The 12617-nt window shown below is 52.9% G+C and overlaps 4 protein-coding genes across 4 annotated transcripts; 3 read left to right on the top strand and 1 right to left on the bottom strand.

Annotated features, from left to right (window-relative positions):
* Positions 1-1133: 1133 nt before the first annotated feature.
* Positions 1134-3975, top strand: PpBr36_03518 (uncharacterized protein; the record flags this gene model as incomplete). The annotated part of the gene is made up of 4 exons (XM_029890689.1): positions 1134-1428; positions 1492-2184; positions 2260-3176; positions 3277-3975. The coding sequence occupies exons 1-4, from the start codon at positions 1152-1154 to the stop codon at positions 3973-3975; spliced, it is 2586 nt and encodes an 861-aa protein (XP_029753763.1). The 5' UTR covers positions 1134-1151.
* Positions 3976-4854: 879 nt separating this feature from the next.
* Positions 4855-7579, top strand: PpBr36_03519 (uncharacterized protein; the record flags this gene model as incomplete). The annotated part of the gene is made up of 2 exons (XM_029890690.1): positions 4855-5854; positions 6780-7579. Coding segments are annotated over 2 exons (1800 nt in total), but the record flags the coding sequence as incomplete, so codon positions are not given.
* Positions 7580-8697: 1118 nt separating this feature from the next.
* On the top strand, positions 8698-10366 carry PpBr36_03520 (uncharacterized protein; the record flags this gene model as incomplete). Its single annotated transcript, XM_029890691.1, has 2 exons — positions 8698-9936; positions 10007-10366. 2 exons carry the CDS (start codon positions 8698-8700, stop codon positions 10364-10366), a joined length of 1599 nt encoding a protein of 532 aa, XP_029752780.1.
* Positions 10367-10869: 503 nt separating this feature from the next.
* PpBr36_03521 (uncharacterized protein) lies at positions 10870-11940 on the bottom strand (the record flags this gene model as incomplete). The annotated part of the gene is made up of 1 exon (XM_029890692.1): positions 10870-11940. The coding sequence occupies one exon, from the start codon at positions 11938-11940 to the stop codon at positions 10870-10872; it is 1071 nt and encodes a 356-aa protein (XP_029752781.1).
* Between the last annotated feature and the right edge of the window lie 677 nt (positions 11941-12617).

Raw genomic sequence — 12617 nt, forward strand, 5'->3', positions numbered from 1 at the left:
TGATCTTCTAGATCATTTATATACGCCTGACTCCGTTCAACCACATAGGGCTGTGTGGCAACTCCCGGCCGGGGACCCAAGACCGATGGGCCGGCCCCGCCCCGGGAACTCCACAGGGAAAATCTTCCAAGCTGCAAGGGTCACCGGACTGTTGGAACCATGACCAGGGCAGAACGGTTCGTGTCGGCTCGCGGTTGTCGGGACGGCTTCAAGATAATAAAACGTAGCGTAACGAAAACTTACTCGCCAGGACTTTTTTCTTAATACACCGCCCCTTGTTACCGGCCCGTCAAGTCCACGAGGCCAGGCGATCAAATCGGAATGACGTTGGCCAAAGCTCGAATCAACACGGTTCTCATTCAAGTTCAGGCGCTAAACAGATTATATGTTTTCTTTTTCTAAAACGTTCTTTGATTAGGCTTAGGTATTGCGATAGCATTTCCACAGTCCAAGACGTTTCTGTAGCAATCACACTAAACAATCATTGGTTACTTGTTGATTTGACAGATTGTTTGTAGCCCACGGGACTGCACCAACCCTCAAGTCCGTCAAGAGCCATGACGACTTAGACGGTACTCAACCGACACGTCGCAGAGATCATGTCCCACCAAAAGTAAAGCCAACGGAACACTCCACAAGCCATACAAGGACCGCACCAGATATCCCCGGTCCATCCCCGTCTGGTACCAAGCGCTAACGGCACTCGGTATGGGGCAGCCTCTTCTTGGCTGAGTCTTGAACCAGTCCTGACCATGAATTCTTTACTGGCTTACCGCCCCTGGATCCGGGACCTGCCGATCGGGCACCGGCGCTAGAGGCTAACAAAACACAAAAGGGCGATCCCACATTGATTAAATTGTATTGCCAGCCACTTTGTTCATCTTCATTACCTTGTACAAGAATATTCTGACTGAAAAGTTTTGATTTTTGCGGGCTGCTGGAGTAGATCTCTTCGATGGCTCCTTCCTGATACATGCTTTCTTCTCTCCATGTACGTTAGTGATCAAAAGGAACTTATCCGAGTTCTTCGTTTCCATTTATCCATCACCGTCTGTCATCGGTGCTTGAATTCTTGGCCCTTGTTTATATTCTTTAATTTTTCCAACCTGCTTGCCGCCGAAGCGTGAAAAGACAACCAACGTGGAGCCAAAATGGGCATCCGAGTGGCGGCCAAAGCCGTTGGCATTGATCAAGATGCAAAATCACGCCACCATCCCGATGATTTAAAAGCGAGGGCTTTGGAGGCAATCACGCCGCTGGATCCCTTCTTTGAGGAAGACCCAACCGTCAAGGAGTGGCTCCTAGAGCAACGGCCAACACTGGCTGGGACGTTGAGATACATCACAAGTCTTTTCCCCTTTGTCCGGTGGATAGGCCACTACAACTTACAATGGCTCATGGGGGATGTCATCGGCGGCAAGTATTTTAGTAAAAAAAAAAGGGGGTACTCGAAATCACATAGCCATCGCTAATATTAGTTTAAACCAACAGGTATCACGCTCGGGTTTGTTGTTGTCCCTCAAGCGATGGCTTATGCAATCCTTGCCGGCCTTCGTCCAGAGTTTGGACTCTATACCTCGTTCACCGGCGCCACACTTTACTGGCTGTTTGGCACATCAAAAGACATCGCCATCGGAGCCACAGCTGTAGTGTCGCTGCTGGTGGGTAGAATAATAGAGACGGTGCGCGCTGAACACCCTCAGATCGCCCCCGAGGAGGTGTCAAAGACTATTGCGGCCTTGTCCGGATGCTTTCTCTTGCTATTTGGCATGCTCAGGCTGGACTGGTTGATCGAGTTCATCCCACACGTCGCCATTTCAGCCTTTGTCACTGGCGCGTCCATCACCATCACCATCAGCCAGATGCCCACTGTCTTGGGCATTGCCGAAAAGATAAACACCCGCGACGCTCCCTATGCCGTATTTGTCAATACCTGCAAGGCTTTACCAAAGGCTACCGTAGGTGCTGCGGTTGGGCTCACGGCCATCTTAATCTTGCATGCTATCAAGTCGTTCTGTGCTCGGATGGCCGTCAAGCAGAAGCACAAGGCAAAGATGTGGGACACCATCTCATCCGTCAGAATGACGTTTGTGATCCTGCTCTACACGCTGATCAGCTTCATCGTCAATCGGGGCCTATCGCCACAGGAGGCCAAGTTCAAGATACTTGGTCCTGTGCCAACAGGTATGAAACTTGATTCACTGCTAATATATTCATTACGGACCATGAAAGTTACTGACCTATATCCACTGCTACCAGGCTTCAAAGCCGCCGGCACCCCATCTTTCAATCCTGATCTTGTCAAGCTTCTCGCACCTGAACTGCCTGCACTCTTAATCATCTTGATCATCGAGCACATCGCCATTGGCAAGTCTTTTGCTCGACTCAACAACTACACTGTTGTTCCATCCCAGGAGATCATTTCTATTGGCGCCGCAAACCTCCTGGGGCCATTCCTTGGCGGCTACCCAGCTACCGGATCCTTCACTGGTACTGCTGTCCTAAGTAAGGCTGGTGTTCGCACACCCCTTGCAGGAGTGTTCAACGGGTTGATCCTCCTGCTGGCTCTTTATGCCCTCACCTCCGTCTTTTATTTCATCCCTTCAGCGGCGCTGGCTGGCTTGATTGTTCATGCCGTGAGCAACTTGATTACACCACCCGCCACGCTCATCAAGTACTGGCAGCTCGCTCCTCTCGATGTTTTTATATACTTTGTCGGGGTTTTCTTTGCAGTGTTCCTCAGCCTTGAAACTGGAATCTACGCCACCGTGGGCTTGTCGTTTCTCATTCTCCTGTTGCGCATTGCCAGATCTCAGGGGAGATTTCTTGGCCGCGCGAGGATGCATGTTTTATCATCGCATAGCGATGATGGTGGCCGCAGACACAGTGAGGCATCTGAGCATTGGGAGCAGAGACTTCCATCTCAGAGCCCACAGCCGTCTGGCGGTCTGGGCAACGGCTGGGTGAACCACGGCCGCGAGGTCTTTCTGCCGCTTGATCGCCGTGACGGCTCCAACCCAGCCGTGGATGTCGGCTCTGTCTATCCGGGCGTTTTCATCTACAGGTTCACCGAGGGCTGTAACTACCTCAACCAAGCGCAGTGTGTCGATCACATCGTCGCCCATGTTACTGCCCATACCCGAAAGACAAACACGAACGAGTACAAGCGGCCAGGAGTAAGTGCAGCCCAGCGACTGGCTCTATTTTTTTCTGTTTTTTTTTCTTTTTTCTTTCCTTCAGTCGCCATGATACCATGCTAAAATAAAAGTCCTTCAGGATCGTCCATGGAACGAGCCCGCAGTCAAGAAGACCAACCAACCGTCCGACTACCCCAATGAAAATAGTCTTCCCCTTCTCCGCGCCATCATCTGTGACTTCAGCACGGTGAACCATGTCGATAGCTCTGCAGTGGAGGGCTTGATGGACATGCGTGCACAGTTAGACCGCTGGGCAGCACCGGCCGCCGTCGAGTGGCATCTGGCCGGCGTGCGCAGCCGCTGGACGCGCCGGGCGTTAGTTGCCGCCGGGTTCGGCTATCCAAGCGCAGTGACCAGTGGCGGCTTCTGGATACCCGGCTTCGACGTTGGCGCCACCACCTCGCCAGGAAACATTGCGACCGTAGCGGCTGAGGTGCACAGGGAGCACCTAGTCAACCACGCCGGTAAGGACTGTGCCGACATCGCAGACGCCAGAACCCGGGTCAACAGCCTTGAGGACCTGGGAGACTGCGAGCTTGGTTTGGGTGACCGTTTTTCAAGCAGCGGGACTGCTACCCCTGGATCGGTGACGGGCCACCAACGGCATGTATGCAGCGAGGGGCAGGCTGGTGCGTGTGACGGGGCGTCTCGAGGCAAGTACGCACCTGTTTTTGGCATCGACCGGCCCTTCTTCCATGTTGATCTGGTCTCTGCTGCGTCTAATGCGGTAGAGAGTGCGAGGTGGAGAGACAAGATTGGTGAGACGGGACAGTGCTGAGTTGGCAAATATCTTTCTGTCCATATATAGATGCTTTCTTTTTCTTCTTCTCTTTCTGTGGAGAAACACAAGTTATGATGCTAGTGATGATCCTTTTCGAGGCGAGTTTTCGGCGGCATTGCAACGGCGTTTTGGGATCATGCGGAACACAAAATAGCGAAATAGTATATATCAAGACAAGGATAACAATAATTTAAGCCATGTGTTCATCTGACTTTGCAACTGATCTTATCCCATGATCGCACAAGCTTTAGCTTCGAAGTCTTTCAAGAACTACAGTAGAACTACAGTAATTAAAAAGAAGCGTAAGTAGGGTTGCATGGCTGCTTTGAAGTGTGGGCAAACATCCGAAGTATTGTAGTTTGATCTAGACGAGGTATGGGAGTATATGTAATTTACACTGCAAGCAATTGATACTTGTGTTAAGAGCAAAACACCAAATCTTCCCAAAAATGACACTATTGATTAGATACTTGAATTGCTGGGAGAAGTATTCCGAATACTGCTCGGTATTCCATTGAAAAGCATCACGTGAAATGTGGTTATGATTGAGCCTGGATGACTTGGGCTTGGTTGGCGAAACGACGTCATCGGGATCTTTTGGTTAGTGACGGACAGCCCAACCACGTCATCTCATCCCGCTGTAGTTCAGCCATGCAAGAAGACGCCTCAATAATTTGGGTATCACGATATCTAAGCAGTCATCGTCGATCTCAGTCCCGTTCTTTTTCACAGTTTAAGTGAACTGCGACAAACCACTTCCAAGACTGGCTTTTTCCAGCCAACACACACACACACACACACACACACACACACACACACACACATCCAGAGCACATCCCAATCTACAGCTGCACTTAACCCACGTTCCGACATCAGCGTCCAAACGCTGAAGCCATCATCATGGACATACTCCTCTCGCTCCCCGTTCTATCGTACTTTTTTGCACCGTCCATGACTTCATGGTCGACGTCGCTGAACCTACTCTTTTTCTACATGACATGGACGACACTGGTCTTGTCCCACAGCCCACTGCGCATCGAACTGGTGGGCATGTTGGCCATCCGCATAGCGCTATTCCTCGTTCCGTCACTCGTATCACTACTGTTCGACACCCTAATCCCCAGCCTGGCTGAAAGCATCAAGTTCGAGGGCGCCTCATCGCTACCCCCTCGGGACGCCTCCCAACTGGCCCGCACGCTCGGCCTGGTGCTAGTGAACCTCGCGCTCGAAACCTCAGTCCAGGCCGGCATCAGCACGTCCTTCGCGCTCCTCACCAAAAGCCCACTGCTGCAGACCTCGACGACGCTGCCGCTGCCCTGGGCCATCATCAAGCACGCGGGCGCGATGCTGGCAGCCCGCGAGGTCCTCACCTACCTGATCCACCGCTACGTGCTCCACAACCGTAAGGATGGCGGGCGGGTTGCGCGGTGGCACGGCACGTACGGCGCGCACGCCCGGAGCGGCGGCGCCGCGCCCTATTCGCTGCTGCTGTGCGCCGACCACCCCGTCTCGTTCCTGCTGCACCGCTTCGTCCCGCTCTACCTACCGGCGCTGGTGCTGCGCCCGCACCTGCTCACCTTTCTGCTCGTCGCCGCGCTCGCCACCGCCGAGGAGACGCTCGCCATGTCAGGGTACAGCGTCGTGCCGGGCATCTTGATGGGTGGCATCGCGCGGCGCACGGCTGTGCACTGCTGCTGTGGTGGTCCTGGTGGGGGCAGGCAGCAGGGGAATTTTGGTGCGTGGGGGCTTCTGGATTGGGTCTGCGGCACCAGCATCGGGAAGGATGTCATGGCGGATGTCAGGGACGAGGCGGAGAAGCACCGCGTCAAAGAGAGGGGGGAGAAGGCGGCGAGCGATGGGGTTGGGATGATCCAGGGTGGAATTGATGGGTTGAGGAGATCGCAGCGGCACAGGAAGTCGAGAAGGGTGGATTAGGGTCTATGTAGTGCCTTTTCTTTGGTGGTGGTGTTATTTATTTTGTGGGATTTAAAGCATCTAGCATGTAGTAGCAATTGAATGTTTTGGAAGCATGAAGTGCAGATCAAGAAGTGCGTGATGAAAGGGAACTGCAAAAAGAAATCGCTTGCAGTCGGAAATGAGAGTTCGGCTATATAATTCTATTAGTGAGCACGTAATCTCAAGCAAGTTCACAAGAAGAGCATGTGTAGTCCCTCGTGGCGCAATTGGCTAGCGCGTTAGACTGTTATATCTCATAGCAGCTATCTAGAGGCTGGTGGTTCGAGCCCACCCGAGGGAGTATAATTTTGCTATTTTTGTCATCATCCAGCACCTTTCGGTATCCTTTTGATTTTGCAGGTTACGTATATACATACATACACACTCAATTAGACTTAACCCATGCCATTTTCATCAGTTGCTTCAAATGAGTACACATTTATCTTCGCATACTGATTTCAGTAATTTTGGTTGCGTATTAAAAAGACTTGTTGTAAAACGATTATATCCACTGAAATTCCGTCACACCCTCCAAATGAATGGGTCGATGAAGTTTAACGCGCCGCGCGACTCCAAAAAGTCCCTGACCCCACCCTTGGGCAAAAAAAAAAAAAGTTCCCAGGGAGCAATTGAAGAATTTAGCCGTCAGCGACAAACCTTAGAACCATCACCTAACCCACGTACCCAAGGACTGCAGGAGCAGTACTGCACATTCACAATGGCGTCCCCAGATCAGAACATGCCCTTTATTAGGAATCTTGCATCCAGCGGTACGTTATCTGCTTACCAATTGCGCAAACTTTCAACATCGCAGTACAGCTAACAGCTTGCGCCTGGGTACATAGATCGCAAGTTACGCACACAAGCACTCACATCACTTCAAAACTTCCTCTCGTCAAGAAGGTCAACAAACGCACTGGGACCCGTCGAGGTCCTGAAGCTATGGAAAGGTCTCTACTACGCATTATGGATGTGCGACCGTGCCATCCCGCAACAAAACCTCTGCAACGACCTCGCCGGCCTGATGCACCAGCTCCCCCGCGAATCGGTCATCCCCTGGCTGCGCGGCTTCTGGGCGACCATGGCGCGCGAATGGACCAGCATCGACGTCCTGCGGATGGAAAAGTTTCTGCTGCTGGTCAGGCGAGTCCTGGGCGCCAGCTTCTCCTGGATGAAGCGCGAGCAGGAGGGGGACAATGGCGGCAAGAAGAGGAAGAAGACGTCGGCGGAGGGGAGGTGGCACCAGGACAGGGTCGATGACGTCTTGACGCTGCTGCGGGAGTGGCCATTCTCGACGGCCGAGGAGATCGAAGCGAGAGAGGCGCTGGTTGCAAAGGGCGAGCACAGGGATCTGGTCCCGCCGACGGTCGCGGCCGGCCTGAGGATACACGTGCTCGATATATGGGTGGACGAGGCCGAGAAGATCGGGCTTGTGGACGCCGAGGACGACGAGGAGGCCCCCAAGATACTAGAGCGCATAAATGCGCTGGTGGAGGCGCTTCACAAGGAGACCGAGACGACGTCGGTCAAGGTCCGCGCAAACGAGGCATTGAAAGATGATAGGCTACCATGGAACAAGGGCATAGTCGATGCCGGGGCTGATGATCAGGATGGCGGTGGCAGTTGGGACGGTTTCGACGATTAGATGCGTAATTTTTTGCCAGTTTGTTTCTAGGCATGAGTCTAGTCAGTTCTGGGCTTGGTTGTGTCTGTACATGTTAGACCGCGCTAGACTGAGCCAGACAAGAAACATTGAGATTTGATACCCCGCCCGAAGCGTGGACTTTTCGTTGGCGACAGACTGCTGTACTGGCTCTAACATAGGTGCCTACCTCGTTCGTTACTAGGTACCTGAGGTAGTACTATTTCTAGCATCAGCACCACCAGCCCAGCAGTATCCAAATGACACGCACTGAAAGGTCGCCTTTGTCAATGTTCAAGGTGGTTACTGACTGTACATGGAACCCCTTGATAGGTACCTGTACGCTGTACGTTTTACGCAAGACTCAGGTAGGTAATTTACATTGGATGAGCTTGTACAGCATCGTACCGGGCGTCGAACCCCGCGACACACCTTGTTGCTTGGGTGGAGGATTGGTCCCACTAGGGCGCAGGGATCAAGGGTAAAGAGGGCCTATTCCATTTCCGACCATCCCGTGTTCGTCAACGAAGCAACTTGGGCATCAAAGTTCAAGTCTTTATCATTCCATCGTCTGCCGCGGCAACTTGTCTGGTCTCTTTTTTGATTCACGTGTTGAAAGCGGCCTAAATAAATACTCAAAAACTATTCTAATTTGACTGCTAAGCAAGCTAGTGTACATTTTTATTCCATTCAAAGCTTCTTTGTGTTCTTGCCGCTTTGATGGCGGAGCGCCGCGGTAGCCCGCGCACCCCGAAGCTGTACTACGTATACGTAGTCAAGGATCGTAGGGGTGGTAAATGCAACAGTTACCCCTGTCCCTGTTGAGCAAACGCGCTTCCGATGTGATCCCCACGCATGGGAGAGATCTCGAAAGCCAAACGAATGGTACCTGGGTTCGCGAACTAACAGATTATGTGCGGCGTTCTCAGCAACAATCAATTCCCTCGGAAACTTTCTTTTGCCCACATTTTGTAACGACGCACCCTTCTGTCCCCAATTCCTGTGGCACCTCTTTTTTTTTTTTTCTCGTTCTTTCGAGCGGCACAAAGAGGAACAACGCGTCACCAAGCTTGCTTGTCTTGATTATCGATCTGTATTGATCGAGATCAGAAAACCTCCGAATGGCGCTGGACGGGGAATCTCTTGCTCTAGGCAGCTACAATCTCTCAATCGTGGGAGACAAGCTGTTAGTAAGAAACAAGGCCTCGACAGGCAAATCGAAATCAAAGCAATCTTGCTTTAGCTCTGGCAATGACGCCACAAAAAATAACCAACGCTCCATACCACTATACAATATTCTCTGGGCCGAAGTAGCCGGTGACAGTCTGGTCATAGACTATGCTGAGGACGTATCCAAAACAAAAATACGCCCCACCAAGATAAGCATACCTCTGCCACCAGCGACGACATCAAAGGACACCACCGATGCCCCGGCAACTTCAGAAGCTGGCGCCGACCTCGAAGCTGGCAATGCTGGCACTGAATCCTCCCCAGCTGCCCAGGCATCTGTCTGGGCATCAGCCCTCCTAGACCAAAGTTATGACCCCTCAGCCACGCGACGAAAACGAGCATTCGTGATGATCAACCCTCACGCAGGCCCCGGCGGCGCAATGCGCAAGTTCGAGACCCAAGTACGCCCAATATTCCTCGCAGCCCGCATGGAGCTCGAGGTCGTCACGACAACACGGAGGGGGGAGGCGGAGGAGATGGTGCAAAAGCTAGATCTCGACAAGTACGACATCATTGCGGTTGCATCCGGTGACGGACTGGTCTACGAGACGTTCAATGGGCTCGGCCGACGGCCAGACGCTCAAAAGGCTCTGAAGAGCGTCGCCGTGGTGCATATACCGTGCGGAAGCGGCAACGCCATGGCTTGCAACCTCTACGGTACGCATAGGTTGTCTCCTGCGGCTCTGGCTGCAGTCAAGGGCGTGCCTACAGCTTTGGATCTTGTCAGCGTCACGCAGGGCAACACGCGGACCCTCAGCTTCCTGAGCCAGGCGTTGGGTATCATTGCGGAGTCTGACTTAGGGACGGACCACCTGCGGTGGATGGGGTCTGCGCGTTTTACATATGGCTACATCACGCGCGCGCTTAAGCGAGCCGTTTATCCTTGCGACATCTCCGTCAAGGTAGAGATTGATGATAAAGCCAGCATCAAAGAGCACTACGCCAGACACCGCCCGGACAGGCCCTCTCCGGCCCAGGTCACAAAGGCAGATTCTGTTGTTGATGGCAACGTGGGAACCGAAGTTGCGGAGGGTCTACCACCGTTGAAGTACGGCACAATTAATGACAAAGTTCCCGAGGGCTGGGAAACATTCTCATACGATAATATGGGACAGCTTTACTGTGGAAACGTAAGATATTTATTTAGTTCCTTGTCTTAAAAAAAGAACCAATCATCCCAGCTAACCATCACCTCATCAGATGGCATACATTATGCCTGACAGCAACATTTTTTCCGCGGCCTGCATCAACGACGGTATGATGGATCTCGTCACGGTTGACGGCGACGTCTCACCGCTCAAGTCGCTGGAGCTGATGACGCTTGTCGAGAGCGGCAAGTTCTTCGACGACGCTCGCGTCAGGTACCGCAAGGTATCAGCATATCGCATAACCCCTCGCAATCAGCCAGACGGCTACATCAGCATCGATGGAGAAGGTGTTCCTTTTGCGCCCTTTCAATGCGAGGTCCATCGAGGTCTCGGTCTAGTCCTCTCCAAAGCCGGCACATACGAGGCCCCTGGCCCGCTGAACTGGGAGGAGGTGTCGCTGAACAAGCCGTAGCGTCAGCCCCCTTGCCTCCCAAGTATGGTCTTTCCTGTTCCTATTTCTTTGACGTCGCTCTGATTGATTTTCTATGAATTTTTCTTCATTTGCACCTTTGAACCCCTCGAAATCCAGTGAGTTGGTGAATAAGCCAGTCGAAGGGACAACGCAGTCGCTAGAAGGAAAAACTGTTGGCGCAATAAGATACCCTAATATTAGTCTTCTTTTTTTCTCCTCTATCTTTTTCTTTCTCTTTTTTGTTGCCTCTTTTTTGGTCAAGCACCTTGACATTCAACGCTAGTGCCGCATGCCAATGGCCTGTTCCTCTTTGTCTTCCTAGTTTCCTGATAATTTCTGTGTATAATACCATGAAACATAACTTCTTGACGATCATGCGTGTTGACGCGGTTGCAGAACTATCACTGTTGATGCCCTCAAGGACTAAACTGCAGAAGCCCTGTTGTTTAGAGAGCTGGACGGGGCTTGGCAGGCCTCGGAGGCAAGCATTAGGTGTTCAAGATTCAAAAAGCCAGGCCAATAACGTCATAGTCGAGGATGACAACTGAGCGAGGAGCTGGCTTCCTCCGAAAAACGCAAATCAGCCGGCGTGACCGGCCGGCCTCTCTGTTCCTGCGGACATGCGATGGTGAGACGCAAGACTCCTCGCAGCGCCGATACCTCTCCCACAGATCATTCATTTCCGGCTCGTAACTCGGGGTCTCGCGGCCCTTGATCATGACGTCGGGGGCGTGGCTGGCGAGCAGGAACACATCGCGGCTGAAGTCGGTAGCCTCCTCGGCGCTGTTGAGACACACCACGATCTCGCGGTCCACGTGCTGCTCCTCCACGGTGCCCTGAGGAGGCACGAGGTAGCCGGGCGGAAACAACAGCTCGCAAAAGTCGACGTGCGGCGATGGGACTGTGCGGATTGCCGGCGGCGCCATGCGGCGGGTGCGCTCCAGCTCGTCTTTGAGGACCTCGTCGGTTGTTCGGAAGACGCGCCTGATGGTGCTCATACAAGTCGGCCTCTGCCTCGGCGCCAGAGGAGACGGCGAGATCTTGTCGGCGGGCACGCTGAGGATGGCGTCGGTCATGGCCAGGAACTCCTCTATCGGGCACAGCAGGCGGCGAAATCGACGGATGAAACTCTTCAGGCGCGGCGGCAGGCCCGGGATGCCCTGGTGGTCACCCCACCCTGCGAACCCCTCAAGCGTGACCATGTCCTCGCGGAAGAAGATCTGCAGGCCCTCGAGGCCCAGCTCGCGGAGGACGGGCGCCGAGGCCTCGTTCTTGCGCCGGTTCGCCTCGGTCTGCGGGTAGGGGCCTTGCTCGCCGGCCACGGCGCCCAGGAGCTCCTCGCGGTTCCTGCACCTGACGACCCAGCGTCGTGCGGCGGACGGGTGGCTGAGGGCGTCCTTGGGGTCGGACGTGGCGATGCGCTGCAGCGCGACCTCGAGGCGGATCACGCGGCCGATCAGGAATCCGTTTTCGTTAAGCGGCTCCCGGTCGCTGGGCTCGGTCACGGGCATGCTGGCGACAGAGAGCCTTGCGATGCTTTGCGGGACGGGTTTGGGCCATTTTTGTGTCGGCATTGTAAGGAGAAAGGTAAGCCGAGTCCGGCGAATTATCCGTGCGCGGCTATATGTGCAGCTGATCTGGAACGAGTGGTAGACAAGACTGATTTTCCTTTTTTTTTTTCTTCTTTTTTCGTGATCGAATATGATATAATCGAGGGTATATACAGTCGCTTCAAGATACGTATGACAGCCCAACTTGGAGGGTGAAGATTATGGCGGACGTAAAAATTACAGCTTGGGTATAATGGTTAACGCAAGAATGAATGAGGCAAAGTAAACAAACATATATTAATGGTTTCTAGGCGAAAAAAAAAAAATATGCACAGAAGACGTTGGTCCAGAGTCTAAAAAAGGCTAAAAATGTCATTATGCAGGCTTACGACCAAAAAATGTGGCGGAGGATTTCGCCCCAGCTGAGAACCTGCCTGTTGACTGTCGGCAGATATGAGACCAAGATTTCGTCTCTCTTCTCTAGAAACTAGTTCGATCGTTTATTGTTAGATGATAGTCGTCTGTACTACACCATTCGGTAGACCCCGGCAAGCAGGCACAAGAACTTACCAGTTGTGGCTGAGACATTTGCGAACCTTGCCGGACACAAAGACTTGCCGATGCTCAATGGAAAGCTGCATGGTGTAAGGCAACAATGACGACAAAAGCAGACCCGAGACAAAGCGAGTGTTGACTGGCCA

The sequence above is a fragment of the Pyricularia pennisetigena genome, chromosome 3, assembly GCF_004337985.1.
Source record: "Pyricularia pennisetigena strain Br36 chromosome 3, whole genome shotgun sequence".
In the NCBI taxonomy this organism is placed as follows: domain Eukaryota; kingdom Fungi; phylum Ascomycota; class Sordariomycetes; order Magnaporthales; family Pyriculariaceae; genus Pyricularia; species Pyricularia pennisetigena.